The sequence below is a fragment of the Chrysemys picta genome, chromosome 23 (assembly GCF_011386835.1).
Source record: "Chrysemys picta bellii isolate R12L10 chromosome 23, ASM1138683v2, whole genome shotgun sequence".
Classification (NCBI taxonomy): Eukaryota; Metazoa; Chordata; order Testudines; family Emydidae; genus Chrysemys; species Chrysemys picta.
Genome location: NC_088813.1, coordinates 12,331,717 through 12,359,499, shown reverse-complemented (window position 1 = coordinate 12,359,499; position 27,783 = coordinate 12,331,717). Strand labels below are relative to the sequence as shown.

The 27,783-nt window shown below is 55.4% G+C and overlaps 2 protein-coding genes across 6 annotated transcripts; one reads left to right on the top strand and one right to left on the bottom strand.

The window, feature by feature from the left end:
• The first annotated feature begins 31 nt into the window (after window positions 1–31).
• LYPLA2 (lysophospholipase 2) lies at window positions 32–15,445 on the top strand. Of its 3 annotated transcripts, none has more exons than XM_065577076.1 (10): window positions 32–159; window positions 5,655–5,761; window positions 7,259–7,290; window positions 8,208–8,273; window positions 10,206–10,253; window positions 10,513–10,583; window positions 10,904–10,977; window positions 11,330–11,431; window positions 11,728–11,904; window positions 12,596–15,445. In XM_065577076.1, exons 2-10 carry the CDS (start codon window positions 5,684–5,686, stop codon window positions 12,644–12,646), a joined length of 699 nt encoding a protein of 232 aa, XP_065433148.1. In that variant the 5' UTR covers window positions 32–159; window positions 5,655–5,683; the 3' UTR covers window positions 12,647–15,445. The 3 variants fall into 3 exon arrangements, with proteins under 3 accessions (XP_065433148.1, XP_023963452.3, XP_023963453.1); XM_024107684.3 differs by lacking the exon at window positions 32–159 and adding an exon at window positions 5,172–5,355; XM_024107685.3 differs by lacking the exon at window positions 32–159 and adding an exon at window positions 5,299–5,359.
• GALE (UDP-galactose-4-epimerase) lies at window positions 14,956–27,552 on the bottom strand. Of its 3 annotated transcripts, none has more exons than XM_024107683.3 (11): window positions 27,398–27,552; window positions 23,239–23,365; window positions 22,986–23,101; window positions 22,129–22,242; window positions 20,405–20,581; window positions 19,674–19,787; window positions 19,490–19,556; window positions 19,245–19,330; window positions 17,391–17,468; window positions 17,006–17,120; window positions 14,956–16,642 (listed from the first exon to the last, which is right to left on the bottom strand). In XM_024107683.3, the coding sequence occupies exons 2-11, from the start codon at window positions 23,357–23,359 to the stop codon at window positions 16,587–16,589; spliced, it is 1,044 nt and encodes a 347-aa protein (XP_023963451.2). In that variant the 5' UTR covers window positions 23,360–23,365; window positions 27,398–27,552; the 3' UTR covers window positions 14,956–16,586. The 3 variants fall into 3 exon arrangements, with proteins under 3 accessions (XP_023963451.2, XP_042700640.2, XP_065433147.1); XM_042844706.2 differs by lacking the exon at window positions 27,398–27,552 and adding an exon at window positions 27,303–27,342; XM_065577075.1 differs by lacking the exon at window positions 27,398–27,552 and adding an exon at window positions 25,587–25,610.
• Window positions 27,553–27,783: the final 231 nt, after the last annotated feature.

Genomic DNA, 27,783 nt, shown 5'->3' with positions numbered 1-27,783 from the left:
CCCGGGTAGGACCAAGATGGCGCCCTCTTCCGGCTTCCGTGCCGTGTATGCCGTCACTTCCGGTGGGCTGACCCGGGGCGCCCCGACCGGTCGGCGGGCGGAAGTTCCGGTCGGAGAGGCAGGAGAGTGTGTCTAGGAGCCGGGGAGAGAGCGAGAGAGGTGCGGAGCGGGGCGGGTCTGGGGAACGGGGCCGTGGAGGGGGAGGTGGAGGGGTCGATGGGGGGGAGGGGAAATGAGCTTTTTGGGGGGGGGAGCCAAGGGGAGGGGTCGATGGGGGGAGGGGAAATGAGCTATTGGGGGGGGAGACGTGGGGGGGGAGACATGGGGAGGGGTCAGTGGGGGGGAGGGGAAATGAGCTATATTGGGAAGCGGGGGGAGGGGAAATGAGCTATTGTGGGGAGGGGGGAGACATGGGGAGGGGTCAGTGGCGGGGAGGGGAAATGAGCTTTTGTGGGGAGGGGGGAGACACAGGGGAAGGGTCAGTGTGGTGGGGGGTAATGGCCAAAGTATTTGTGGAGGGAGAATGGGCCATGGGGGGGAGGGAGGTAGAGATAGGACCTTGATCTAGTTCGGAGACACACCTGAGGTGGGAGGATGATGGCTGGGACTGAGACACATCTCAGGAGATGGTAATTGGGGGGGGGGGGGGCACCAGGGGAGTTTTGGGCTATTGTGTCAGGTGGAAATGGCCCCAAGAATTTCATGAGCCACATGTAGTGGGACGTGCTATTGAAGCTACTAGAGATGCTCTGTGAATGAGCTGTGCAATCTGTGTGGGGTGTGAGGGTGCTGTGCTATTGGAAATCGATAAAGGGATGTTGCAATTGACTGTATATGATGATATAGGGAAAGTGGTGTTTGCCTGCAGGCTAAGGAAGCACCTGGTGGCTCAGGGTAGGGGAAGTGTAGGGATATGCCATGGGGATCATATCCAGGGAGAGAAGACATGGTAAGCACAGGCGGGGGCCAACCTGAGGCTGAGAAGGAGCCAGAATTTACCAATGTACATTGCCAAAGAGCCCCAGTAATACATCAACAGCCCCGCCCTGCCTGCCGCCACCCGGCCATCAGCGCCTCTCCTCCCTCCCTGTGCCTCGCGCAGGAGGCTCTGGGGAGCGAGGAGAAGAGCGAGGGCATGGCAGGCTCAGGGAAGGAGACGGGAAGGGACAGGGCCTTGGGGGAAGGGGTGAACTGGGGCCAGGGCCTGTGGCAGAGGCAGGGGTTGAACAGTGAGCACCCCCGGCACATTGGAAAGTTGGCACCTGTAGCTCCAGCCCCGGAGTCGGTGTTTATATAAGGAGCCGCTTATTAACCTCTGAAGAGCCTCATGCGGCTCTGAAGCCACAGGTTGGCCACCCCTGATGTAGTACTTGGAATAATGTAGGGAATCTGGGAGCTGGGTCAGTGCAAGGATATTGCAGGAGACAACTCAGAGAAGTTGGTGTAGAATGTATTATTCTGCCAACTATACGCACTCAAAACACAGCACAAGGTAGCAAGCACCATAAATGACAGTCAAACAAGAGTCAGGTTTCAGAGTAGCGGCCGTGTTAGTCTGTATCCACAAAAAGAACAGGAGTACTTGTGGCACCTTAGAGAGTAACAAATTTATTTGAGCATAAGCTTTCATGGGCTACAGCCGAAGAAGTGGGCTGTAGCCCACGAAAGCTTATGCTCAAATAAATTTGTTAGTCTCTAAGGTGCCACAAGTACTCCTGTTCTTTCTTCAAACAAGAGTGTTGATCATAACGCAGTAATCAATGAGGAGGCAAGGCAGGAGAGAGATGTGTGTCTGGATGACATTTGAGAGCAGATACACAATTGATCCAGAGCATAGGAGTAGCAGAGGAGAAGTCTCTGGTATTGATTGGGTAAGAGACCAGAAAAAGGGATGAGAGAGAAATACACTAGAAGGCTTTAGAAGGGTGTTGGGGATCCATTGAGTGGGGGCTGTGTTATAGATGATCCATATGTGAAGCAGTTTTCTGGGTTTTAGCTAGGGGATATGATTATTTGTATTGTATAGTAGAAAGGATTGGATTAATTAGGGAAGATTGAATTGCTTTGGATCAAATAAGAACTGATGCAGATTGTTGCCACAAGCTCAGAGTGAACCTCTCCTGGCCAAATTCTATTAAGGAGAAAGTAAGGTTAAAAGTAATGGGGCCAAATTCTCCCCTGGTGTAATTCTGTTGACTTTGATGGAGTCACATGAAGGATGAATTTGGCTCAGTAGGTTTTAAAACTGCAGGCTATCTTATATTTTTGTCTTTTGTGACATTGACACCTCTGTAGTTGAGTGAATCCAGGGCTTACACTCAACTTGATGGCATTTCTCTGACTGCATCTGACATGATAACTTCTGAAAACTGCATCTGATCAATTCCAAACTTTCAGGGAATGTTTTAGGTATCAATGGGCCAAACCCTACTAATTTTGGTGAGGATCAGAAAGCCAGAAAAGCCTGATTTCCACTAAAATCCAGCCTACAGACTGCCCATTTGGTGCTGTAGGCAGGGCAAACTCTCTGGTGTCTTCTGCTGCTACCCACACACATCACAGGCAGCTGCTTGCAGTTCATTGGCAATGTAAACTGAGCTGTGCACCCATTCAGCCCTCTTGAGCCTGGCCCCTTACCCCTCAACTCTGTCCAGTTCCTTCCCCCCCGAGGCACCTCACCCCCAATTCTAGCCAGTTTCCCTCCCTCCCTCCCCCAGCTGGGCCCCTCATCCTCCAATTCTGGCAACCCACGTCCCCCACCCTGCTTGCCAGCCTTCACTTACACTTAAGTTGGCTAATACATAGAGTTTGGCCTACTTGAGCAATGAAGTGTGCAGCTCTTTAATTAATAATAATAATTAATGCATTTCTTAGCTTTGTTACTGATAAAACATGAGACTTTTAGAAAGGAAAAACTATTCAAAATTTCATTTACTTTTCAACATTTATGCTATTTATTCCCCTCCCCACCTCACCCCCCACTACTTACCCCAGAGTTGGACTTTGAAAATAGACTGGTCAGTTTTTCCTGTCATTTCTAGTCCGGTTTTCTCTCAGGTCTCATGTAGGAGCATAATATGCCAATGACTGAGTGATGGCTACTCCAAGGGCTGCTTACATTTAAGCAAAAAGCCACATTAATTGAAATTTCCCAAATCTTGCAAAGGTGTCTTTTAACATTTGTGGGTTTTTTTAATTTACTTTTGATTGTTTTGCATAACACACGTTTTGGGGCCTGAGAGAGTGTCCCTGAACGTCTTGTTTTTGTGGCTGCTTCTGCACTAACTGTGAGGCGTAAATGCTCAAACGTTGGGGCAGTGGGCTATTTTTATGGCATTTCTGACCCCACTGAAACCATAGAGCATTGGAGATCTTAGGAGAGTGCTCCCTGGAGGTTCCCAGCTCAGAGAGGGTTGAATATACTGGGTGCTTCTCTGAACTGCCATACCATCTGTTAGCCCCTCACAGCCTGTGTGAGCAGAGTGGGGGGGGGGAGGGGGATTGGGGAATCAGTTCTTATCAATATAGGGAGCACATTTTAACTAATCTATGCATCCATCTTAGGTTCTTGTAGGGCCCCCATTTTCATAGTACCTGAGTGCCTCACATTCTTGAATGTACTCAAATAGTGGCTAGTCTCAGGACAGGATAGGCTATGCTGGACAGTGAGACTCTCCTCTTTGGGGCTGTCATCTTCTACCTTTTTGGCAAGTGCTGTTCCTCCCCGCTTGTTTCTCTGAACATGGGAAATGCAGGAATATGTGGGTTCTGTCTCAGCGGCTGGTTAGGTGGCATTTAGGTGCCAGATCTGATGAGCTCGTTCGTCTAATATTTGATTAGAGTCTGAAAACATGACTGTTTATTGATCCGTGAAACTAGTTTAATGGATCTGGATTTAGTTTCTGTTGGGCAGGTTGCCACATCATCAAAATCACTGTCACGGTTGGCGGTGACTGGCACCCATCTGGGCAGTTTCAGCAGAGAGGGCAAGGACTTTACTGGGCCATGGAGATGGCGCTCCCTCCAGGCTATAGCTAAGAGACGCTCGCTGGTGGAACAATGCGGGGAAGTGCCCCGTGCCCACGCTACACCCGTTCTGTGGCTGGATACGATATCGATGTCCAGGATTGTCAATAACTGGCAAACTTGCTTGGCGAGGTTAAACGTGCCGGCAGTGTTTGCCTGCTCTTTGAGGTGGGCGTGATGGTGATTGTATTAACAGATGCAAAGAAGATTTTGCAGGTGATGTAGCTGTAATGCCAACAGATGAATGTTGCTTGTTTTCTATCCAGCTGGGTCTGTGGGCGTCACTCCGCTCGGTAACAAAGGACTGTCTGGTTTATTAGCATTGCAAAATGTGTGTCACTGGTCTGTTTGAAAAGCTGAGGGCTACAGGCAGAGCTTGCCTTTGAGACCTTTTCTGTTGTACCTCCTCAGCATGGCTCTCACGACAGCCAGAACTGGCCCTTGACTCCTCCAATCCCTGCATTGTTACCAGTGAGATCAATAACCTTGACCTTAAAGTGCAATGAACAGAAGCAAGAGTCAATTTTCACCATCCAATCAGCCGCCCATAAGTGGGAAACATTCACTGATTTCTGACTCCCAAGCAGCCAGATTTGAGCTGAATCTGTTCTGTCGCAATGAAATATGATTGGATGGTGCTCCCAGAGATATCCTCCCTGCAGAGCCTCCCAAGGCCCTTTGGAGGGTGCTGCGCAGAGCCCTGGTCTGGGCAGGAACGGAGGCACAAACCCTTGCCATGAGCTGACAGGCAGTGATCGGCAGACGCAGAGTTCGGGGATTATTAAGGTTGCAGCTATTGGTGAGATGTCCTCAAGGGAGAATAGAGATGATGAAGCTCAGGACCTGCTTCCTATCCTCACTTCCAACACTCCCCCGCCCCCCAAAACAGCTTAATTCAGAAGTGCTGTTTTCTGTGTCCTGGCTTTGCAATTCATCACGTGCATGTTTCCCTCTGTATGAAGAGGCAGGAGCTTTGAAACTAGTTCAGTATGAGCTCTCTTGCCTTTCCTGAGCTAAGCCTGGAGTTCTGCTCCACGTCACCCTCTCTGAGCATCCCTGGGGCAATGCATTTTGGGCTGTCCACTCAGGTCAGTCTAAACCCTGGGTTGGTTTAGTCTGGGGACCTGTAAGCGATCTCCTGACTGCTGACGCTGCAGTGTGTTAGTCAATATGTGACCAGCATGCGTGACGTTCATGTCTTGGACGGCATGTATGTGCAGGGTTCATTAGGATGGCGATTGCAAAGTTCACTTCCTTTTTTGTGCATGTTTATTTCTTGTGAAAGCTGCCCAGTTGAGAGTCCCGGAGACCAGATCCCTGTTAGTCCAGGCAGGTACAAACTTCTCCTGTGTCCCACAATATGCCTCACCCCCATCCTGAAGGGAGCAGCCTTAGGGGAGGAGGAGAATGTTGGTTCCATGGCCCATTACGAACTGAACTGAGCCCCTCAACTCCTGTTCCACACAGGACTCAGTGGACAGCCATCAGACGGCAGCAGCTTCCAGGCCACCACTGTGCTGAGCTGGCTTTGAGCTGGTGTTAATCTGTCGGTACCAGCCCCATCTGACCGCCAGCCCCTCAGACTGGAGCTGGGATTTGCAACTTGATTTTGTGTCTCTTCCCTGCAGGTGCCAGCTGTTGGAGTTCCTTTCAGTGTATGTGTGGTAACAACATGTCTGTCCCCCTCCTTGCTGATGCGGTGACTGTTTCAGGGGCAGAACGGGAGACTGCAGCGGTAAGGCTGGTCTCTGCTGTGTCCATCTGCTGTAGCCTCGGCTGATTAGGGAATTAACTGGCCTTTTTCTTTACCACTGTCCTTATTAAATGCAAAGGGGATGCTGTCCTCTAGCTCAGGCCCATCTTGAGATAGTGATGCGCTCGGATAGTGATGTGCCTTCAGCTCTTGAAATTAAAAACTCACACTGCTGTTTGTGTAGGGCCTGTACAAAACCAGTGTGCTCTCTTGTACCTGCTGGGAACAAGGAACTAGCCCTGCTTCGCTGAGTTGTGCTGGCCCTATTGGTGGTGTTGCAGCACGAGCAAGGAAGTAAACGAAACAGCCTTATTTCCCTTCTTGGAAGTGGAAGCTGCCAGTTTGACAGCCCTGGAGCTGAAATCCTCTGAGCCACCCAGTCCCCAGCGAGAAAGCCTTGCCAATTTCAGGTGTCACTAGGAACTGGGGTGAGGGGTTGGATCCATGTTCGCTCAGTGGAAAAGGATAAAACTGGAGGAGGAGGAGGAGCTCTCTCCAAGCCTCTGAGTGGATTAGTGATTACTGATATTTATAAAAAGAACAGGAGTACTTGTGGCACCTTAGAGACTAACACATTTATTAGAGCATAAGCTTTCGTGGACTACAGCCCACTTCTTCGGATGCCCACCGCTATCTAAAAGCTAACAGTGAATAAAGAGTGGGGTCGGGGAGGTTTTCAGAGGCACAGAGTGCAGGTAAGTGCCCAACTCCTGGAAAGTCAATGGGAGTGGGTGCTTAACTCCCCTTCATGCTTTCAGAATCATCCCTGCAAAGTTCCAGAGGCAAACCCTGCACAGGCGCCTTTAAAGAGAACCCTTTTGTTTCCCCCAAGGCAGCTGTTTAGATTCGGTCCTGCTGCAGAATCAGAAGTAGTTGGAATCTCCGGGGCCCAGGCAGGGTCACCTCCCGAGATCACACGTTGCTAGAGGGCTGTCTAGTCTAGTTTTAAAAATCGCAAGTGATGAGATTTCTGCCCCTTTCTTAGGGCGAGTGTAAATCGCTGGAGAGCACCAGCCCAGCCCTCAAATCTGCGCTCCCCAGAATGATCGGGTAGACACATTAGTGACCGGTTCAACAGCCCTGGTCTAGGCGGTTTAACCAAGAAGACCGCTTGACATAGCCAGTGCCCATGTGTCAGGTGGTGATAAATAGATCCTATAACACTAAATCTGTGTGCCTGTCCCAACTCCGTGCATCATTCTCAGATGGTCTAGATAATACTTAGTCCTGCCATGAGTGCAGGCGACCGGACTAGATGACCTCTCGAGGTCCCTTCCAGTCCTATGATTCTCTAAGGCACGGGGACATGTCATTAGCTTGGGTAATTCCTGCTCGGAGTGTTGCATCTGCTTTTGTTTGTGACTGAATAGCCCTACACAATGCCCCACATGGCTGCTTTTTAAATCCCAGACCTGCCTCACCACCAATTCACCAGCTGTTGTGCTGGCTAATACCTTTGTTTTCTCCTTAATTTAACAGGTCATTTTTTTACATGGGCTTGGAGACACAGGGTGAGTATTTCTGGAGCACTGGCCCTTGTTGTCTGGCTGTAAAGTGGTACAATACTCCTAGAATCCATGCTGCCTGCTTTCCCTAGGATTGTTTGGTAGCGGCACAGAGCAGAGATCAGGCAGATAAGCCTGTTGGATCTGTGTTATTTAACTACATGGAACTTGCTTCACGGCCTGTCTGGCAGGGGCATGGTACTGCTCCTCCCCAGATGGAGAGGGGATGGTAATAGCCTAGCGAGTGCAGCAAGTTATGATCCCATGATCCTAGTGTGGGTATCTCTGGCCAACAGCTGTCTGGATTTCAGCTTGAATATTTGTGATTTCCAGCAGCCTCACAACATCTGCTCTCCTGGCGGGAGGACTTGTTTGAAGGCTAGCAAAGTATAATTTGTTTTTCCATGACCCTGGGTGGGGGACGGGAATCAATTCTCTGCCTAGGCAGGTGCTTTATCGTTCATCGTGAGAGGCTGATTTAAGGTAACCGAAGGCTGCTGCATGCAGAGAGCCCCTCTCGCTGCAGAACGCCTTCCTCTCCGATACCAACCCTCCATGACTAGCCGTTAAGCTTTGTGTGACGTTTGCTGTAGGTCTCTCTGCCTAGCTGTGCAAGCGACGGGCATTTGAGAAGCTCCCCCTGGCTTTGTGCTGCCGGGGTTGATACATCATGGTGCTTAGGCAGGGAGATTGATGGTGTGGCCGGCCTCTTCGTGAACTACTGCCAGTACGCTGAGCAGAATGGATTGGGATCCCTGCTCCAGAGCATCTGCCCCTCCTGAGGGGGACAAGAGGGTACCCAGCTCTGGCTCTATAGGGATGACATGGCAGTGATGGAGTGAGGGTGCCAGTATGCAGGGTGGTACCTTGCCTCACTGTTTGTAGCATGCAAGACTTCAACTGTCTCTTTTCTCCCCTGTTAGGCACAGCTGGGCTGAGGCGCTATCCTCCATCCGACTCCCATATGTGAAATATATCTGCCCTCATGCGTAAGTATCACCTCTGCCCCTGAGCGGGGGAAATTCTGAAACAATCTGCTAGTTAGTGGGGGGAGGATATCTCACCGGGTAGTCACTGTCCTGAATGGAAATTAGCATTGGAGCCTGTCCCGCTCTGCTGCTCCCAGACAGGGATCACCCCCCCACTCTGAGCTGGCTGGGATGGGTGGTGCTCTCACTGGATGTGCTCCTGTTCTGGTCGGGGGGCAGAGCTGTTGTTGTTCCTTTCCTTTGCCCCATCATCTCTTCCCACTTCCCCTCCTTGCTATGGACCTTTCCCCTAGTAGATCACAGTGACGGTGAAGCTTTCAGAGGGCGCTGACTGCGGGATGGGCTGCTAGGTTGAACACATGGCACCCAAACTTTGTGTGATGGATCCGTGGCCACAGGCAGTGGTCACCAGTTAAGCCCCATGCATACAGAGCTAAAGGAGAATTGGTATCAGCTGTGCTGGGATGAGGGCTCTCATCCTCTGTAGGCTGCAGCCACTTGAGGGCAACATGATCTCTGTCCCTGGAGTAAGCCCGATGGTGAATCCAGCAGAGGGTGAAGTATGCACACGCTAGCCAGTGCCTGTGATGTGCCACTCTGGAAAGGCCTGTCTCTCATGACCGGCCACGTCCCACTAGAGCGCAGGGCGAGCTCTCCTCAGCTGGGCACTTGGGAAGGAGGAACAAGGGATTTTAAAAGAGCCAAGGAAAACGTCTCCCCAGCTCTGCAGGCAGCTGACTGCCTTCCCCTCCAGAGTCCAGGGAATGTCCCCCAGTCTCTGGTCGAGAGGCAGATAGTTGGCTTCCAGGCACAGCGGTGTAATGAGTGAGATGCTGCTGCCCAGGGTCTGATTTCCTCCCTGTTCTGCTGCTTAGCTGTTCTCTGTGGCTGCATTGAGCGGCCAGAAGCACTGGGAGCATCGGCCTCTGGTCCCTTCTCTGAGCAGGCCAGGTCAGTATAAAGCAGTAGCGCCTGACGTGCCCTGCGAGGCCCTAGCACTGATGCCTCAGCAGCTTCTGGGTTGTTAGCAACACAAATGTGCACTCACCCGTCCCGGGGAAGCACCGGCGCAGCGTCCTAGTGAGCAGAGACCCTCCGTTCCTGGGTGTCCCAGCCTAACGGGACAGGAGCGAGCAGTTGCTGCCCTGTCAGCAGCTCCCCAACTCAGCAGCAGAAAAACAAAGGCAAGAGTAGAGCCAGTCCCCAAATGTCGGGTCCCTGGATGGGCTGCTAGGCAACAGCACACAACACTGCCTGCTCCAGGAGGGAAGCTGTATGTGCGTGACCTCTGCACGTGTAACCGTGCCAGTGTTAGCCTGAGGGCGCATGGGGACTCAGCAACTGGGGAAGGGGGAGGCAGTGAGGATCGGGCATATGTTAAAAAGGGGAGGATCCCAGCTGGACATGGGGGTGCTGCATGTGGAGGGGGCGGGAGGGAACCAGATTGCTGTTCAGCCCTGGCAGGGTGGTTCCCCAGGCCCACCTGGATCGGGCGGGGGATAGAGGGGGATCCTTGCAAATGCTGCCCCGGTTCCCTGCCAAGTTCTCTGGTCCCTGGTGGAGGAGAGCGAGGCCTGGTCATGCCTCGCCATAGGCAGCGAGTGTTTGTCTGAGCTAGCGATGCTCTAAGGGATTCTAGCTAAATCCTGTTTCGCCCAGGTGAGCCTCCAGCTGGTGGCAGGATGTACCACTAGGGGGTGCGTCATGCTGCTTCATTCACTTGCTGCTGCCTTGTTACAAATTAGTCTCTCTGGTGCAAGGCTGGAAGCTTGTTGGCCAAAGTGCCTCTCTGAGGCTCGCTGGGCAGCCTCTCTGGGCTGGATTCCTCGGGCGGTAGGTCCGGGATCACTTTTCCTGCTGTAGGTCCCCTGCACTGGGACAGGCTCCCACCCGGGCTGTTTCACTTGCCTTTTAATCTCTCTTTCTCTGCAGGCCCAGGATTCCTGTAACCCTCAACATGAAGATGGTCATGCCCTCCTGGTCAGTTCGTGGGGCTGCTGGCGGGGTTGGGGGGGAGGGCATGTGGGTGGCTTGTGTTACAGAGGGAGCCTGAGGTAGTGGCAGGTGGAATCAGGGGTCTCTCTCCAGCCACTCGTGGAGGAGAGGGAAAGGTAGGTAGGGAGATATCTGAAGCCCTCCCAGGAGAGAGGGGGTGGATGTATCTGGCCCGGAGACTCCCCTGTGCCATGGACACTGGGAGAGTGAGGAGGGGGCTGATCTCACTTGGGTTCCCTTCCAGGTTCGATCTGATGGGGCTGAGTCCGGACGCACCTGAGGACGAAGCTGGAATCAAGAAAGCAGCTGAAAACCGTAAGAGGAGTAGGGCTGAAGGCCTTTCCCCAGCCTCTGTCTAGCCCTGTCTTCATCCCTTTTCCACCTGGCTCACCACGGCCTCTTGTTCTCCTGGAGACAAGCAGGATCTATTCTCGCTTCTGCCTTTGCCTCTGCTCCTCCCGTCCTTTCCCTTGTCCCTCATCTCAGATTTTCTGTGCCTGTGTCCTCTGCCATGTGTGGAGAACTCACCCAGGGCCTTGCCCTGATTCTGCCCTGCGCAGATCCCAGCTCCCGTGTGACACTGTAGGACCCCCTGGCCATCCTGAGCTGACCCACCTCTCTCTGGCTTCTTCCAGTTAAAGCAGTTATCGAGCACGAGATCAAGAATGGCATCCCACCCAACCGCATCATCCTCGGGGGCTTCTCGCAGGTGAGCACTGATGGTACAGGCTGGGGCCGGGGACTTGGTCCAGCCCAGCTGTCCAATAGGAACAGCAGCGTTGCCTGGATCCAGCTCCCTGGCCGTGTTGGTGCAGGGGGATGGCTGGGTTAGACTCCGTGGCTTTCTCAGCTTCATTCACCAAGCAGGGGGACCATGTCCTCCCGGGGCGGTTTGTGCATGTAGTTATACACCAGGGGGCAGGGCCCCTGGTTGGGAGGAGGTGGTGTCGCTTGCACCGGGAAGGGGGGTGGGGGGGCTCCCCTCTCTGGGTTGGACTCCGCTGGGCTTGCAGCTCCAGGCAGCAGCTCTAGTGCATGGTCCTGTGCTTGGTATGTTCCAGGGCGGTGCCCTATCGCTCTACACGGCGCTCACCTCCCAATACCAGCTGGCTGGCATCGTGGCTCTCAGCTGCTGGCTCCCGCTGCACAAGGCCTTCCCTCAGGTACCGGCGCTCTGTCTGTCTGCCTCTGGGTCTGTTATTTGCTAAGGCACCATGTGGGATGTGAGTAGATCGGGGGGGGGGTGGAGGGGGCTTTGCTGCTGCCCATCACAGAACCTTCTTACTCAGCAAACTCCACCTGGGGCTGCGGACAGCAAGCACCCCAGCGGAGTCGGTGGCACTGGGGGTGATGGCACAGGTTGGCCGTAGGCAGGACACTGCATCAATCACTCATCTGCTCCCCAGCCAGGCATCCCGCCATGCCCTGGCACCGCTAAGCCCTCTCCTTTGTGCTGCAGGCAGCGAGCAACGGTGTGAACAAGGATATCGCCATCCTGCAGTGTCACGGGGAGATGGACCCCATGATCCCTGTCCGCTTCGGAGCCCTCACCGCCGAGAAGCTGAAATCCGTCGTCACCCCCACCAAGGTTCAATTCAAAACCTACCCTGGAATGATGCACAGCTCCTGCCCTCAGGTCAGTCAGCTGCAGGCGCAGAGGGCTGGGGTCAGGGGCATCTGGGTATCGCGCCTGAGCCTGCGGGCCGCACAACATGGAGCAGGTTGTGCCCATCCTCACGTTTCCTGTAGATGTGGACTGCATGGACTACAGATCCCAGCATGCAGTGCCCTGGTGGGATCCAATCAGAGGGCTGCTTGGCTCATGGTGGTGCATTGCAGGCTGGGATCTGTACCATGTGAAGGCTGCATCTTTGTCTTGAAGAGGAGGGTGGCTGGGGCTGCAGTTTAGCTGCCACGGCTCCGGATCACGAGTCCGGGGTGAGCGCAATGGCCTTTGCAATGAGGCCTGGAGTGGGGGAAGGTGGCTATGGGCCCCGAACTTCCCTGGCCCCAGGAGGGGGGAGATGGTCCCAGCGAAGGGTGTAGAAGCCTAGATTTGAATGAACCTGGGGAGCACCAGCCCCTCCTTCTAGCTTGGGGGTTGTTCCCTCATTCAGGTTGGGGGCTTGCGCTGCTCACTGCCCAAGGAGCACCCACCTCAGGGGATTGTCTGCAATGGCAGCGTCTGCCCTTGGGCTGTTGAAAAGCTGGGCCCAAGGCACCCCCTGCAGTGTCCTCCCAGCCCTAGGCCCTGCCCCTGAGGGACGCTCCTCTGCGGGCACCGGGGCAGGCCCCGTGGGTGACGGGCTCCTGTGGTCTGTGTCCAGGAGATGATGGCGGTGAAGGAATTCATTGAGAAGCTGCTGCCCCGGATCTAAGCAGAGCCACTCGAGACTGTCGCAGGGAAAGGACGCAAGGTCACCACCTCTGATCTTTCCCACTGATCCTGTCTGCTGCAAACGGAAGCCATGGCAACCAACCTCAACTCCAGTTGTTTTCCCTCCCTTCAATCCTTCCCTCTCCTGTCTCTTCTGCACCACGGTCCCTCAGGCGTGTGGGGTGTTGCTCCCCGGTGCTCCCTGAGTTGAGAGTGGAGCTGTTTAAGGTAGAGACTGTCCCAAGTCCAGGGTGGCCTTATCTCTCGCTCTCTTGTTTTCCCCTTGAGGATTTCGATCCCCTTGATTTTCCTGTATCAGACCCGGCTGTGGAGGTAGGTTCAGCACTAACTCAGGCTGATTTCCATGGTCTCCTGGCTTTTCTCTCCTGTTACAGTATTAGCAGGGAGTCCCTCCCCTGGAAAGCAGGAGATATCTGGGATCGCGGGGGGCTGCTGGCCCATGGTCCCCTGGGCTTGAGCTCGAGAGCTTTGCAAAGCTACCTAGAAAGGCCCGATGACCCTGCTGTGTGGCCCAGCGTGGCTGGGGAGCGGCTCAGTGGGGTCATGGCCTCTCGGCAGCTGCACCGTCCTTTGGTCTCCATGGCGGGACGATTCCGAGGTTTTTAAAACAAATCAGCCTCCCAGCTCAGGGGCCGTTGGTCCAGAGAGCGCTACACTGGGACTGTACCTTAAACCACTGGGACTGTACCTTAAACTCTGCTCCCTCTCCCAGCAGCACAGCTCGGGGAGCTGGCAGCACACGTGGGTTGGAAAGTAGCTACCTACGTTCTCCACGCTCACCCCCCCTCCTGCCATGTGCTCTGTTACACGCACACCCCACAAGAGGAAGGCAGCCATGCCCACGGGCTCCACACTGCGTCTGATTGTGTCTCCGCTGCCAGGGCGCAGCGGCTCAGCTGTTCTAGAGATAATCGAGGGATTTCCTTCTCCTTCTGTTGCTTTTTACAATCCTCTCCGTTCTGCGTGCTGGGGCATCCCCGCGCGTCTGTCTCCTCTCATCGCCGCGCTGCTAGAAGCTAGGCAAGGAGGCAAAGACAAATCGCTGCAGTTTACAGCCAGCTTCCTAGTGTATTTCCCCTGAGAGCTGCCCTGGGGGCCGGCCCAGTCAGGAGCGTCTCTTGCTGCTACTCCTTCCTCTCACAGCAGGGTCAGGTCAGGTGAAGGACAGAAGGAAAAGCTCCAGCCGATGCTCTTGTCCTGGGCTGGGATAGATGCAGGAAGGAGACTCGTTCCCAGCCTCCTCCTCTCACCAGCATCTGCAATTGCCCACGTCAGCTCAGCTGTCTCCTCGGCCTCTTCTTTAAGGGCAAATGCTGGAGAGCCTTTTCCCACTGTCCGGGGGCTGCCAGTCCCGGAGCACCCCTTGGGGCCAGTCGCTGCTATGCCCACATTGCCCTGAGGGCTCTGCGTGCTTGCCCGTAGGCAGCAGCCTGCTGGCCCCAGGCGGGGATCGTCCCAGCAGGGAAGGCGAGAGCATCCCTAAGAGCTGGGGGTGGAATCGCCTGCCTTTGCCACAGGGGCCCTGGCCCTCTCCATGGAAGGCTGGGTCCTTCCTCCCTGTTCAGCTGAGCCCCTAGTGCTGGCACAGGGATAAGGGGATGTGGCATCCAGTGCTGGCTGATGTATCTTGGCAGGCAGAGCAGAGGACCCGTTCTCTCTCCCTCAGAGGATCCATCCTCCTCTCCCGCACCCCTTCCAGCTGAGGGCTGGCCTCTCCCTGAACAGGCAGAGGGTGTTTGCTGTTGAGCAGCACAGGCCTTCTCCCCCCGTGGGCTCTGCCCGCTGCATTATCAGCTGGAGCATAAGTGGGGTCTGGAAATCAAGCTGTAAATGTCTTTTAAAGAAACCTTTTAGGCTAAGGGCTGAATTCCTTATTCCTCCTGCAGTCGCTGTCTCCATCAGCTGAACCCCCCCACCCCTCCCCAGCATAGACTTAGCCAGCAAGGCTGCATGGGCTGCAGTCTGCCCCCTGCATGGTCAGGGCTAGAACTGCCCTGGGGATGCACTGGGGCCTGCTGTGAGCTCCCAGGGTGGAGGCAGGGCTGGCTGTTCACAGCAGCAGCAGGGGTCTCTCTGCAGTCCCAGCAAGAGCAGGGCATTGCAGTGGAACTGACTCAGGCCCAGCCTAAATGGGGACCCCCCCACCCCCTCCAGGAAAGAGCTGGGTTGCAGCTTCACAGAGGCAGGAGAAAAGGGGGCTCGACCCTGGTCCATGGATGCAGCTGTGTGTCCTAGGCTTGCCCAGCCCGCCAGCGCTGCACAAAGCAATAACCCTCTCGAGAGACTCAATCATGTTGGACCCATTTTTTAAAAGATTTACTTATGTCGCTGTTTGCCTGGGGGAGCTGCGGGTGGGGGGAGGCGGGACGACTAGCTCTTCTCATTTTGGACACAGCCCTTCTGTTTCTCCTCCTCGTGTCTGTTTAAAGCTGCCCCTTCCCTGGGCTGAGGCAGCGGCAGGGGGAAATGCAGCTCTACCTGATTCTGTGACTGTGAATTGGAACATTCTGCATCTTGGCTGGCTGGGGGCTGGGCCTCATGTTCATTCTTATGTACAGTTTGGTTGAAAGTACTGGCCTGTTCTCAGAGCATTCCACGGAGCTGCTCTCTCCCTGTGTCAGCAGCAACTTCCTCTGGGCCAGGGGGCTGCTGAGGCCTCAGGGGGAGAGAGAAAGAAGCTTCTGTCCATTCCTGAAAATGGCTTTTAGTTCTCTGTCTTCCTTGGGGAGGGTTTGTGTTCCACACCCTTGGATATGAGATTAAAGAAAACGTAAACCTCGCCCAAGCCGTTGAGCCGGTCTCTTTAATGCAACGAGATCCTGGGGCACCGCAGCTCTGTGCCACCTCGTCTCTAAGGCGGGAACAGTTTGAATCACGCTGGCCCCTGAGGCAAGTCAAACTCTCAATGCATCATTCAGTAGCATCAGTTGTGAGCTGTAGGAAGTGGGAGCGCAACAGACTGGCCCGTGTTCCCGCTCGCTCCCAGCGTTTGCTGTAATAAAGAAAAGCTTTAGGAGCTACGAAAACAACCCGTTGCTCCAGGCAGGCTTCGGTGAGTCTGACTGTAAGTAAATAGCTGCCGCAGCCATGAAGGGCTGGTGATTTTCCTGTCACGTACACGCTCTGTCCCACGAGAGTTAGTGACTAAGCCGCGCCCGGCCATTCAATGCCATATGCTAGCTCAGCGCTGTTTGACACAACGGACTCGTCAGCACCAAGCCCTGGCTCCTGTGTCCGCCAGACACAATAAAACTCTCATTTGGTCCCTTCCAGGCAAGGGTGAGGGAACTGAGGCAGGGAGCAAACTGCTCCAGGGGGAAGGGAAAGGGCAGTGCACAAGCCCCGAGGGTGGAATATGGAAACCCCCCCCCCAGGAGTGGGGAAGATGTTCCCATGCACAGGGGAATAGGACCCGGGGGCAGGATGGGCTCGTGTATACGAAAATGCTGCCGAGATGGCCTGGCCCTTGGGAAGCTGCAGAGTGTGTGTGGTGTCCTGTCCTTGTGAGGTAGGTGAGAGGGAAGGGCCCGTGCTCAGCGACCATCTCTGCAATGAGGGAAGGAGCAAGCCCCTCCGTGCCAGAGCCCTGCAGGGCTTGGGGGGGGGGGGGGGGTTCTGTTCCTTCTCGGAGGGACTCCACTGAATCGTGCTGCGATGTTTTAAGCTGTGCAAGTTCTGCTCAGCCCTCTGCTGCTGTAGAGCCCGGGGCTTCCCTCCCCCCGAAGGCCAGGCCAGGCCCTAGGCTGCTTCTTGACTGCCCCGTGCCATGAGTAAAGTCAGCTTCTGGTTAAAAGGTGGGAAAATGTCACAGGCCCAGTACGACTCAAGCTGGCCCCCCGGAGAGAAAGCAACGGCAGCTCCCCGGGGACCAAGACTCTGGCAGGCCGGCACCATCCTGGCTGCTCCCCGGGGCCGACGCTCTAGTTGTTGCTGAAGCCTGTAGGATTCTGCACCTGCCACCGCCACAAATCTTCACCTGCAAGACACAGAGAGAGACTCAGGCTGTGGCTGGACTAAGCCAGCTGGGGGGAGCATTGGTGGCTGTAACTCCAGGCCCAATGCAAGAGTCTTGAATCAAACCCTCTAGTTCCTGCAGGTGTGTCAGTGACTCTTCGCACCAATCCCCGGTGCCAGCCTCCCCCCAGCGCAGCAGCTAAGTGACCAGGACAAGGAAGAAGCTCTGGCGAGAGCTAAAGTAGGGTGGGGACAAATGGGCATAAAACTGAATGATGCCCTGCATGCTCCCCTCCCCCGAGAGTCACGGGGAGAGGCCAGAGGAGGCCCAGATAGAGTGAGGGGTGGGGGTAGGTCAGAGCACGCCCGGAGGGGTTGCACTTACACATCTTGTCCAGCCCGAAGGCAGCTTTCCAGCCCAGCTCCTGCTCGGCCAGGACGGGGTCAGCGTAGCAGGCGGCGATGTCCCCCTCCCGCCGTGCAGTGATCTTGTACTTTATCTGAAAGGAAAGGAAAGCAACGTGTCGGGGGGGCGACAGTCCCAGAACTTCACCGCATGATGGGCTGGGGGGGGGGGGGTCCCCGACTTCAGCACAAGGCACAGTCCCATGTAGCTAACAACCTGCCCCCGCAGACCTCAAGGCAGCACCTCCCCCAGGCTGGAAGCAGGGACAGCTGCCCTGGCTGCTGCTTTACCAGCATAAGAGGAAGAAAGATGCCCTGGAAAGCGCGGCTCATGCAGGGCCAGGGGGCTTGGGTTAGCACCGTACCTCTCTTCCCGATGCTTTCTCCATGGCTTGGATCATTTGCAGGACAGAGTAACCACTGCCCGTGCCCAGGTTGTAGATCTGCAAGTAGGACAAGAAACTTGGTGGCTCTTGCTGTGCTCAGGGCCTGGGGCCCGCCCACCCCCAGCCGCCCAGCCCAGCCTTCAGTTTCACTTAAGCACCAGGCCCCACCCTCAAACTGTCCTTGAGACAATGGGGCCTGATTTCTGAGGAGCAGCTGCAGCTAACGGACTGCAGGCACTTGCATGTCTGAAAGTTGGGGCCCAGCTGGCTCAAGGTGGGCTCCCAAAATCAGGGGCCACATGTGAAAGCTGGGCCCTGTCCAGCCCCACCCTGGCACTAACACCAGACTCACCCTGACTATAGGCTCTTTTAACGGACAGATAAGGGGCCTTACTCTTATTGCCCAATAGAGGGAGCACGTAGGGTTACCATATTTCAGCAAGCAAAAAAGAGGATGGGAGGAGCCCCGCCCCTGTCCTGCCCTAGCTCCACCCCTGCCCCTCCCACTTCCCACCCCCCTCAGAACCCCCAACCCTCCCCCCGTTCCTTGTCCCCTGACTGCCCACTCCTGGGACCCCTGCCCCTAACTGCCCCCCCAGGACTCCACCCCCTACCTAAGCCTCCCTGCCTCTTGTCCCCTGACTGCCCCCTCCTGAGACCCTCCCCCCATCCTAACTGGCCCCCTAGGACCCTACCCCCTACCTGTACCCTGACTGCCCCAACCCTTATCCACACCCCTACCCCCAGACAGACCCCTGGGACTCCCACGCCCCATCCAACCACTCCCCACCCCCTGACAGCCGCCCCCAGAACTCCCGACCCATCTAAACCCCTCTGCTCCCTATCCCCTGACTGCTCCAATCCCTCTCCCCACTCCTGCCCTGACAGCCCCCCCCCCCAGAATTCCCAAACCCCCCCCGATCCTTGTCCCCTGACTGCCCCCTCCTGGGACCCCTGCTCCTAACTACCCTCCAGAACCCCACCCCCTACCTAAGCCTCCCTGTTCCTTGTCCCCTAACTGCCCCCTCCTAAGACCCCCCCAAACTGCCCCGCAGGACCCTACCCCCTACCTGTACCCTGACTGCCCAAAACCTTCTCCACCCCCCCCAAAAAAAGCCCCCCCCCGAACTCCCGACCCCCCCCCGTCTCTTGACTGCCCCCTCCAAAATCTCCCTGCCCCTTCTCCTGCCCCCTGGCCCCCTTACCCTGCCGCTCAGAACATGGTGTTGGGCTCTGTGCGGAGCCGGACACGTGGCTGCACTCCCCAGTGCAACACACAACCCGGTCCCTGCCCCTGCACAGTGCTGCCGGAGCGGGGCGCTGGGCTGCAGGGGAGGAGGAGCTGCCGAGGCCCGATGCAAACGGCCCGGCAGGCCGGCCGGCTCAGAAGGGGGGGGGGGGGGGAGGAGGAGGAGCTCTACAGCTGCTCCGGAGTCCAGCCCGGCAAGCTGCGGGGGAAGGGCTCTGGCTGCTAGAGCCCCATGCGAGCGACTGACTTTCCTGCAGCCCTCCCAGCTGCGCCTCGCTCTGCATGGGGGGAAATCCCGGACATTTTGAGTGATTTACAAATTCCCCCCCGGACGCTATTTTTAACACAAAAAGGAGGACATGTCCGGGTAAATCCGGACGAATGGTAACCCTAGGGAGCAGGGCAAAATGCTTTTGCCTTTATAATCACCCAGCGCTAGGGGTGTATATAATTCCCCTTGAGCGACAGCCCCTACTTTGGAATGGGGGCTCAGGCCGAAGGAGCTGGCTCAGCTGAGCCCACGTTAACGGCGGTGAGTCGCGGCTCTGCTAATCCCCAACACCCGGACTAGAGCCATTTCCTACCTTGCAGCCACAGTTTTCTTTCAGTTTCTTCAGAGCAGCGATGTGGCCTTTGGCTAGATCCACGACATGAATATAATCCCTGACACCTGCCAGGAAACAGGAAAATAATGCAAACCGGGTCAGTTATGGAGCTGCCGGGAATGCGCCAGGCAGCTCAGTCATCCTGGGCCACCGGGAGCAGGATTTAACAGGCACCATCTAACGTAACAGGGTTTAAGATAAGCCAGAAACACTGGGTAACGCACCTGTTCCGTCAGCTGTCTTATAATTGTCCCCAAACACGCTCAGGTACTCCCGGCGCCCCACTGCCACCTGCACAAGGGAATGGGCTCGTGAGTTCAGTCTGCTCATGTGACACACACAGGGAACACGTACAGGGGCTCTTACACAGAGCACTAATTAAAGACAGTCTGCAAGGCGAGTTCATACTTGAGCAACGTAGGGCATCAGATTGTTGGGGATTCCCTGGGGATCTTCTCCGATTCTCCCTGATTCATGGGCTCCGATGGGATTGAAATACCGGAGGAGAATGGCATTCCAGTCCTGGGAGAGAGACAGCACCAGTCACACACACTGCCTGGGAAGTGCAAACAGGGCCCCAGGAAGCCGCTAGGATTCTCACGGCTCATGCAGCACCCCCTTCCATCCCTCCCCACCACGCTGTTCAAAGGACCCCTGGAATATGAACACAGATGTGTGAACGTTGCCTGGTTCGTCTACGCATCTCCCATCCATATCCCAAGCCTTGAGAAAGTTCTGGTGGGAAACAGAAGGCCCAGATTTCCTAGTCCCCTGGGGAAACCTGTAGATGGGAATGGGTCACTCGATGGAAAATTCATCCCTCATGCAGGTTGCTCCCCACAGAAGAAGCAAGGGCCTTGGCCTCTAAACTCCACAGACTCCCACCCTTGTAGGTTCTACATTAAGGGGCCAGTATGTGTGTGTCCCCGATCTCCCCTAACTCCTCTGCATGAGCAGACTGGGGCTTCGGGGGGCTTTCAGCAGCGCTGCAGGAGTGGCTGATCCCCTTCCCCACAGGCTAGAGGAGATCTGGTTCAAATGCTGGGGAGACACTTCAGACTTAGGACCCAGCTGAGGGGAAGCCCAACCTACTTGATTCCTAGTCTCCCTGGTTCAAGGGCTGAGTGGGTGCTTCTTACCTTCTCGGCCTTGCACAGGTCTCGGATCATCTCCTCAATGAAGTACTTGGATTTGCCGTAGGGGTTGGTGCAGCCCCCAACTGGGTGGTTCTCGTCCAGCGGGAGGTAGGCTGGGTCTCCGTACACTGTGGCTGAGCTGCTGAACACAATGTCCCTCACCCCGTGTGCTTTCATTGTCTGAGAGGGGAAAGCAGGAACCGGTCCAGTGCCGAGCCGCAGGGAGAGCCTCTCCCGTGTGCTCGGCAACGGGAAGCTCTACGTATATGCTAGCGAGTCCTGAACTGCCCACTAACAACGAGCCCTTTATACAGGGAATGAAACAAACTGATGTATAGCCAACCTATCTGGGGACCAGACCACCTACCACTGAAATGCAGCCACTTCTGGGGTGAAACTCAGCAGCTCTTTAACAGCGGCCGCCAACACTGAGTACATGATTTGGGACAGGAAGAGAGGAATGCCGCTGCCAACTGAACAACTGGGGGAATTTAGGGAGGCAGAACAGAACTTCAAAACGTAACTGGGCCTAACACCCTGACTCTTACCAAATGTGCCGGGGACCATTAATAATCTCGCTCAACCAGACCCTTGGTTTTGCATCACATCCAAGGCACAGCACCCCCTAGTGCCATGCTGGGGTCAGTTCTGACTTGGAAGAGCCATCTACTGAGGCCTTGGCTACACTTGCAGCTGTACAGCGCTGTGAGGTAAACCTGTCTTCGTACAGCTGAGTAGGGAAAGCGCTGCAGTCTGTCCACACTGACAGCTGCCAAGCAGTGGTGTGGCCACACTTGTAACATTTGCAGCTGTGTTGGGAGCAGTGCATTATGGGCAGCTATCCCAGCATTCATGTGGCTGCAACGTGCCTTTCAAAACGGGGGGGTGGGGTGGATTGTGACAGGGAGTGTGGGGGGAGAGAGAGTGCTTTTTGGAGCATGTCAGCTCTCTATTTTGCAAGTTCCGAACTCCCGGCCCCCTGCTCATTCATTCACTCACTCACTCAAAGCAAGCTGCAATCTGTTTGCTTTTCTCTGTGATAGGAGCTTTGAAACCGACACTTCCGCACTCCTGCAGCCGGTCACAACAATGGAGAGGATTGGCCACTTGACAAGGTGATTAGTACAGCGCTGCAAGCGTTTACACTCACACCCGTGAGTCGTAGCCACTCCGCTTGGGGAGGTGGAGTATCTGCAGCGGTGTACCCAGGGAGATACAGCGCTGTAAGTGCCCTGCCAGTGTGGACGGGGAGTGAGTTACAGCGCTGGGGGAGGCTTTACAGCGCTGTAACTTGCAAGTGTAGCCAAGGCCCTAGTCTAGAGAAGCATATTAATTCGACCGTGAACTGGGAGAAGAGATCCTGAGGTTTCTTCCCAGGCAGCCAGAGGGGATTTTCCATCCCTCCCATTCTCTCACACTAATTACCTTCCAGGCTTTCTCCTCTGCTCTCCTGTATGCAGCTGATATCCCCTTGTTGTAATTCTGCATGGGGGTTGGTGTCAGCCTGCATGAGTCCCTACTGGACTGGAACTCGGAGTGATGGAGGGCACAGGGTTACCCCCACAGCTGGGCTTACGCCCTGGATCTTCACTCCCCATGATCACTAAGCGGGGCCCACACACAGCTCCCTGGGATCTCCCTGCATCCCCAGCCTCGTGTGCCTTTGAGTCCTTTGCACTGGGGAAGTTCTGGGTACTCCAGTGCCCTGCCTCAAGGGCTCTGCTTACCTCCAGCAGTCGAATGGTCCCCGTGAGGTTCACCTTGTAATACTCCAGGGGTTTCTGAACAGACTCCCCAACGGCCTTCAGCCCTGCAAAGTGCATCACAGCTGAAAAACGGTGCTGCAAGGAAACAAAGAGGCCAAGGGTCAGTGCTGGCTGGGAGAGAACTTGGGTTAATGACACCAGCAAAAAGCCCCTAGGGCTGGTTGGAAATTTTCTGTCAAAACTGTTTTCGACTAAACAAAATGTCTCTACAAAAAGTGTCTGCTTGCCACAGAAAAATTCGACTTTCGGTCAAAAGAACCCCAACACCTGAAAATTCCAAATTTTGATTTGGAAATGCCACCATAGTGGCTCTTGGGAGTTGTAGTTCAGGTGCCTCATGCTCCCATTCTTCTCTATGAGCCATGTTCCCCGGCCAGACTGCATCTCCCATGGTGCACTGGGGCAAGCCAGCAAGAAGGGAGACTGTTGTGAGTCAGGGGAGGTGTACGCACCCAGCCCATAGAGAACAGGGACATGAAGCATCCAAACTACCAGGAGGCCCTGCTCTAACAGTTCCAAAGCCACATTTTTGGTTTGCATCCTGCTTCTGGCAGGAATTTTTCAAGTTTTTGATTTCTTTTGCCAGAAATGCTGACATTTTCCGTGAGGGAAAAAAAAAAAAAAAAAAAAAGACAATGTTCTAAAACCTCCCTGTGTCCCGTGGTTACGTTTGTCTCGCTGCTCCCAGTCTAGAAACACCATCCTGCTCCCTCAGCACATGCTCCAACAGCTTCCCCTTGTCAGCACAGCACCTTGCGCAGCAGGAAATGCATATTCCCCCCTTCCCCGGCAGGATCGCCGCGTGCTCACGTGCTCACCTTCTGAAAGAGCTCCCGCAGAGCTGCCTCGTCAAGGATATCCAGCTCCTGGAAAAGAATCTTCTTGCCCACAATCTCCTGCACGCGCTGCAGGCTTTCGGGAAGAGTATCTCCCCCTGGGGAGACAGGTTATTCTGTAACGCCAGGAGAGATCAGGCCTTGACCATGGGCACTCAAGTGGGACTGAGGGTCACCAGGGGCCACAGGATGACAGGACAGAGCCCAGGGGGGCAGTGGCAGTGGCTCTCCTTACCTCGGATGGCATTGTGGAAGTTATCGATCACCACCGGGATATAGCCGGCTTCCACCAGCTCCAGCACGCAGTGGCTGCCAATGTACCCAGCTCCACCTGTCACAAGGATCTTCTCTGCCATCCTCACCTAAGATGGGATGGGAAAACCCATTGAGTGGGATGACAAATGGAGAGAATGGAGTGAAAGGGGCAATCTTGGGGGCCGGACACTACAGTGACAGAAACCTTAGAAATAATTAGACAGATGGAGCATAGGAATTGCCTTAGTAGCACCCGTAGGTAGGATCATCTAGCCAGGATCCCACCTCTGACAATGACCAATCCCAAATCATTGAAGAGAATAACCTGTCCAGAGGGTAAAACCCAGGCAGCTAGACACCTAAATACCTCTAAAAATCTGGCCCTTTGTGCTTGTCTTATGCCCTAAATCATGAGAGTTTATCTCCAATCCCCTAGAATGGTCATCCAAGGAACTGCTCATTCTTTTTTGAACCCTACTAAGATCTTGGCCTCATTGATACCTAGTGGCAATGAGTCCCACAGGCTAATTTCACATCATGTACAAATGAATTCAGGTTTAATTGTGTTGCCTCATATTTTAACTGATGGTCCCCTTGTTCTCATACTATGAGGAAGGGTAAATAGCCGCGCCCGATCTGTGTCAGTATCAGTCTGGAATCAGAGCTCAGGAGCTCCTAGCTCCCCACCCTGTGCTCAGGCCACTAGCCCATGCTGCCTCGCACGAACGTGAGCTCATTCTCAGGTTAGTCACCTGCTTGACATCACAACCAGTCCCACAGCAGCCAACAAGGGCGTCGCCAAGGAGGGATTAGAGCTTGAGCCAGATCAGATGAGCTCTGAAAAATAAAGCTCTCTGCACCATGCAAGCGAACCAGCCAGCAAAGCACGGGTAGCCATCCAGACGACCCTACCCTGCCGCAAATGCAGGATTGGCCCCGACAGACTCCAGCCCCAGGTGGGGGAGAAAAGCAGCATAAATCTACACCCAGGTTAACCCCATCCCCAAACGGAAAAGGTCGGGACTACAGCAAACCACCTGCTCCATATCTAGCCAAACAAACAAATAAGCCCAGCCCCATTTCTCGGCAAGGGAGAGAGCCCTGCCTGCCAGGAGGAGCAGGGACCCAGCTGAGGGTCCTTAGCCAGCTCTTTCTGTGAGTGGCCAGCTGGGGAGCTCGAGGAAGGAGGCAGCGGAGTCAAATCACTTCTCTCTGTAGTGGGGAGAGTAGGTTCCACCGAGGGGACGCCCAGCGAAGCCGTTCTCTCCCACTCTTCAGGGTGTAGCTTATTCAAGCAGTCTCACTTAGGAGTCAGAGGTTACCTTCCACGTTTCCTAGTCCTTCGTATGCCCTGCAGGGAAAGAGGCTCCAGAGAGCTGGAGCTGGGGAGGTCTCTGACCTGGCAGGAATGACTAAGTCTATGGGGAAATCCACCCTCTTTTGCCCAGGAATAAACATTAGCTGCTTGTCTGTGCTGTCTAGTACAGCCAGCCGGCCGGAAACGCACTCCAGCCTTCCCTCACACACAGGCCGCTCTGAAGCGCCAACAGTTTAGTTCTAAATGCCCTGATGCCAACCTGGCACAGCCTTCCTGAGTCATTCCTCCTGCTCAAGGAGGCTTCTGTCCTTCTGCTCTCAAGGGAGCGGGAAAGGCTGAGCAGGAAGTGATGCAAGGGGCTTCTTCTTCAATGGACTCTGTTAGCAAACAGAGCCACTTTCTTCTGGGCTGGACAGCGTAAGGCCCCCCATACAGACTATGAGAGTAAAAGGAGGCTGGGTGGGCTAAAGCCAGGAAATACAGTGAGGTCTGGCCTGGCCTCCCCGTCCCATCCCGCCTAACAGCTCAGTCCAATCAGCTATCACCTGAGGCCCCAATGGAGGTATGTAGCTGCAGGACCTGCCCATGACTCAGGTGTGTAAAGCACTCACTGGCACCTGGCACTCCCGGCTTTGCAACACAGGTTAAGTCCCTGCTATCTGCTCTCCCTCCCAAGGCAGTTCCCATTCTCCCTCCTTTTCAGATAGCATTTAACTATCCAGATTAAGTCTCCTCACACACCTAAGCACACATACCACCATCACCGGCATGGATTTTGCACCAATTCTGGGGTTACTAGCGTCACTTGCTTTATTAGGTTGTACAGTCCGTTGGTGGGAGGCTTGGCTAGCCCCCAAAGCCATCCCCTTTGCCCTATGCATCTGGGTGTTTAAATACCCCTAGGGTAAATCGAGGCACCAGCCTCCATCACAGCCTATGAGTTGGAACCAAGCAGCTATTGAAATCCTGAGCTACCTGCTGGTGTACAAAATTCTTGCTTATTGACTCACATAAGCCTAAGGCATCACCATCTGCACGCCGGACTGGTTCAAAATAAGAACTGGAACCTTTGGGCTGACACTTCATGCAGGACATTGATTTGATTTCTTTTTCTAAGTCGTTTTACAGGAAAGGTCTGAAACGTGAGCTCAGCATCCGCTTTCAATGGGCACGGCTGCTGGGAGGAAGGGGGTACAGCACACAGCACATGACGTCTGCAAATCTCCACCTGCCAGGTGCACTTTCTCCACCTTCAGCAAACTTCTCCACGAAAGAGGAAGTGGGTAAAAGAGTAACAGGGAAACCTGAACCGTCTGCAGGCAGCTGCATGGAGAGGACAGTCTTTTGCTTATGTTGCTATATAATAAATTAAGGGGAAGGAAAAAAAAACCAAACGTCTAAACCAAATCCTCAAATTACATAACCTAATTTGAATATGGAGCCCAGGGGCCTGGGAGTAGGGATTCCCAGCTCTGCCACTGTGGGAATTAGACAGGTGACCGAACTTCTCTGTTCTTCTGTTTCGCCATGTGTAAAATGGGATAAGGGTAACTACCTCCCAGGGTGTCAGTTAACGTTTGTAAAGTGCTGCCTCAACCACCCTTAAAAGCTCAGTTAGGGTCCAAAGCAGGTTTCCAGTCTGTTCCCCCTGCGGGAGGCGATCACCCTCTACGCTTAGCTGGGAGTCTGAGCTGGAACCTGCCGCCCCCTCTGCACCGGGGATGGCAAACGCATCCCACTGCTACCGCTGCCTGAATCCCTGTTTCAGGTCAGAACAAAACCAATGTGCCTAGCAGGACCAACAGGCTCCCTGTCCCGCAGGTGTGTGAATGGGGCCACGCGGTCAGGCAGTAGGACTGCGCTGGCTGATTAGAGGGACAGGAGCCGGTCTGCCTTCCGGGAGGCGATATGGGAAGGTCAGTGACAGCCACACCCTGAGCCCCTTGCCGGCCTGGAACCTAGGCGGGTGTGAGGCACGAATGGCCTTGGGGATGGGTCTGTCCTTCGGGAGGGGTCCCCTGAGAACAGAGCCTCCCTGGAAAGGGCCTGACTGCAGCCTGTGTTCCCAGGGCTCAGCCCCTCTCTCTGTGGCTCGGGGGGTGGCGTGGGCAGCCCCTTCCTCACATGGCCCTGCGCCCACCCCCCATGCCCTGCTGCCAGCTTATGTGGATGTGGTGAAATCCCCAGCAATGTGGAGGGGCAGGATTCGGATTCACCCCAAGATCCAACTTCTCTCACCACGGGTGTCGGTGCTCCAGGAGGGGCCGGACTCTACTGGGGCAGCCGACCCCTGCACTAACCAACACCCCCACGCTGACTAGCCAGGATCCCTGACCCCCACCCACTAGCCAGCACCCCCCCCCCGACCTCTGCACAAGCCAGAATCCTCGCCCCCCCACCCACTAGCCAGCACCCCCCCCCCCAGACCCCTGCACAAGCCAGGATCCCCACCCACTAGCCAGCACCACCCCCCACCTCCCACCGACCCCTGCACTAGCCAGGATCCCTGACCCCCACCCACTAGCCAGCACCCCCCCCCCCGACCCCTGCACAAGCCAGAATCCTCGCCCCCCCACCCACTAGCCAGCACCCCTCCCCCCCCCCGACCCCTGCACTAGCCAGGATCCCCACCACTAGCCAGCACCCCCAACCCACCTCCCCCCGACCCCTGCACTAGCCAGCACCCCCCCACCGACCCCTGCACTAGCCAGCACTCCCCCACCAACCTCTGCACTAACCGACACCCCCCATTTGGCGGGGCCCCCGAGCTGTGCCCCCCCCCCCCCCGTCCTGCTACCACGTCCCCGGCAGGGTCACTCACCGCGACGGTCTCGGCTCTTCCCGGCTCCCGCCAGTGGCGCGGCCCCTTTAAGAGAAGAGGCCCCACCCCGGGCCTCAGGGACACGCAGCCGCTTCCCCATGGGAATGTGTCACTCCCGCCCTCACGGTACGGGCACGCGACATGGCCAAATCGAGCCAAACGCGGAGCGCTGGATCAAACCACTTAGCTCGGGGCGGGGAGAGACGCGGGGGAGGGAGCTAGACTGGCTCAGACCATCGCTGCCTGTGGAGGGAGAGAAAGGACTTAGACCAAACCACTCTGGCTATTGGGGGGGGGGGGGGAGAGAGAGAGAGAGAAATTGGAGGAAATCATTCCTTCCTCCGAAGGGGGTGGTAACTTGCAGTACTACACTCAGAACTGGGGTC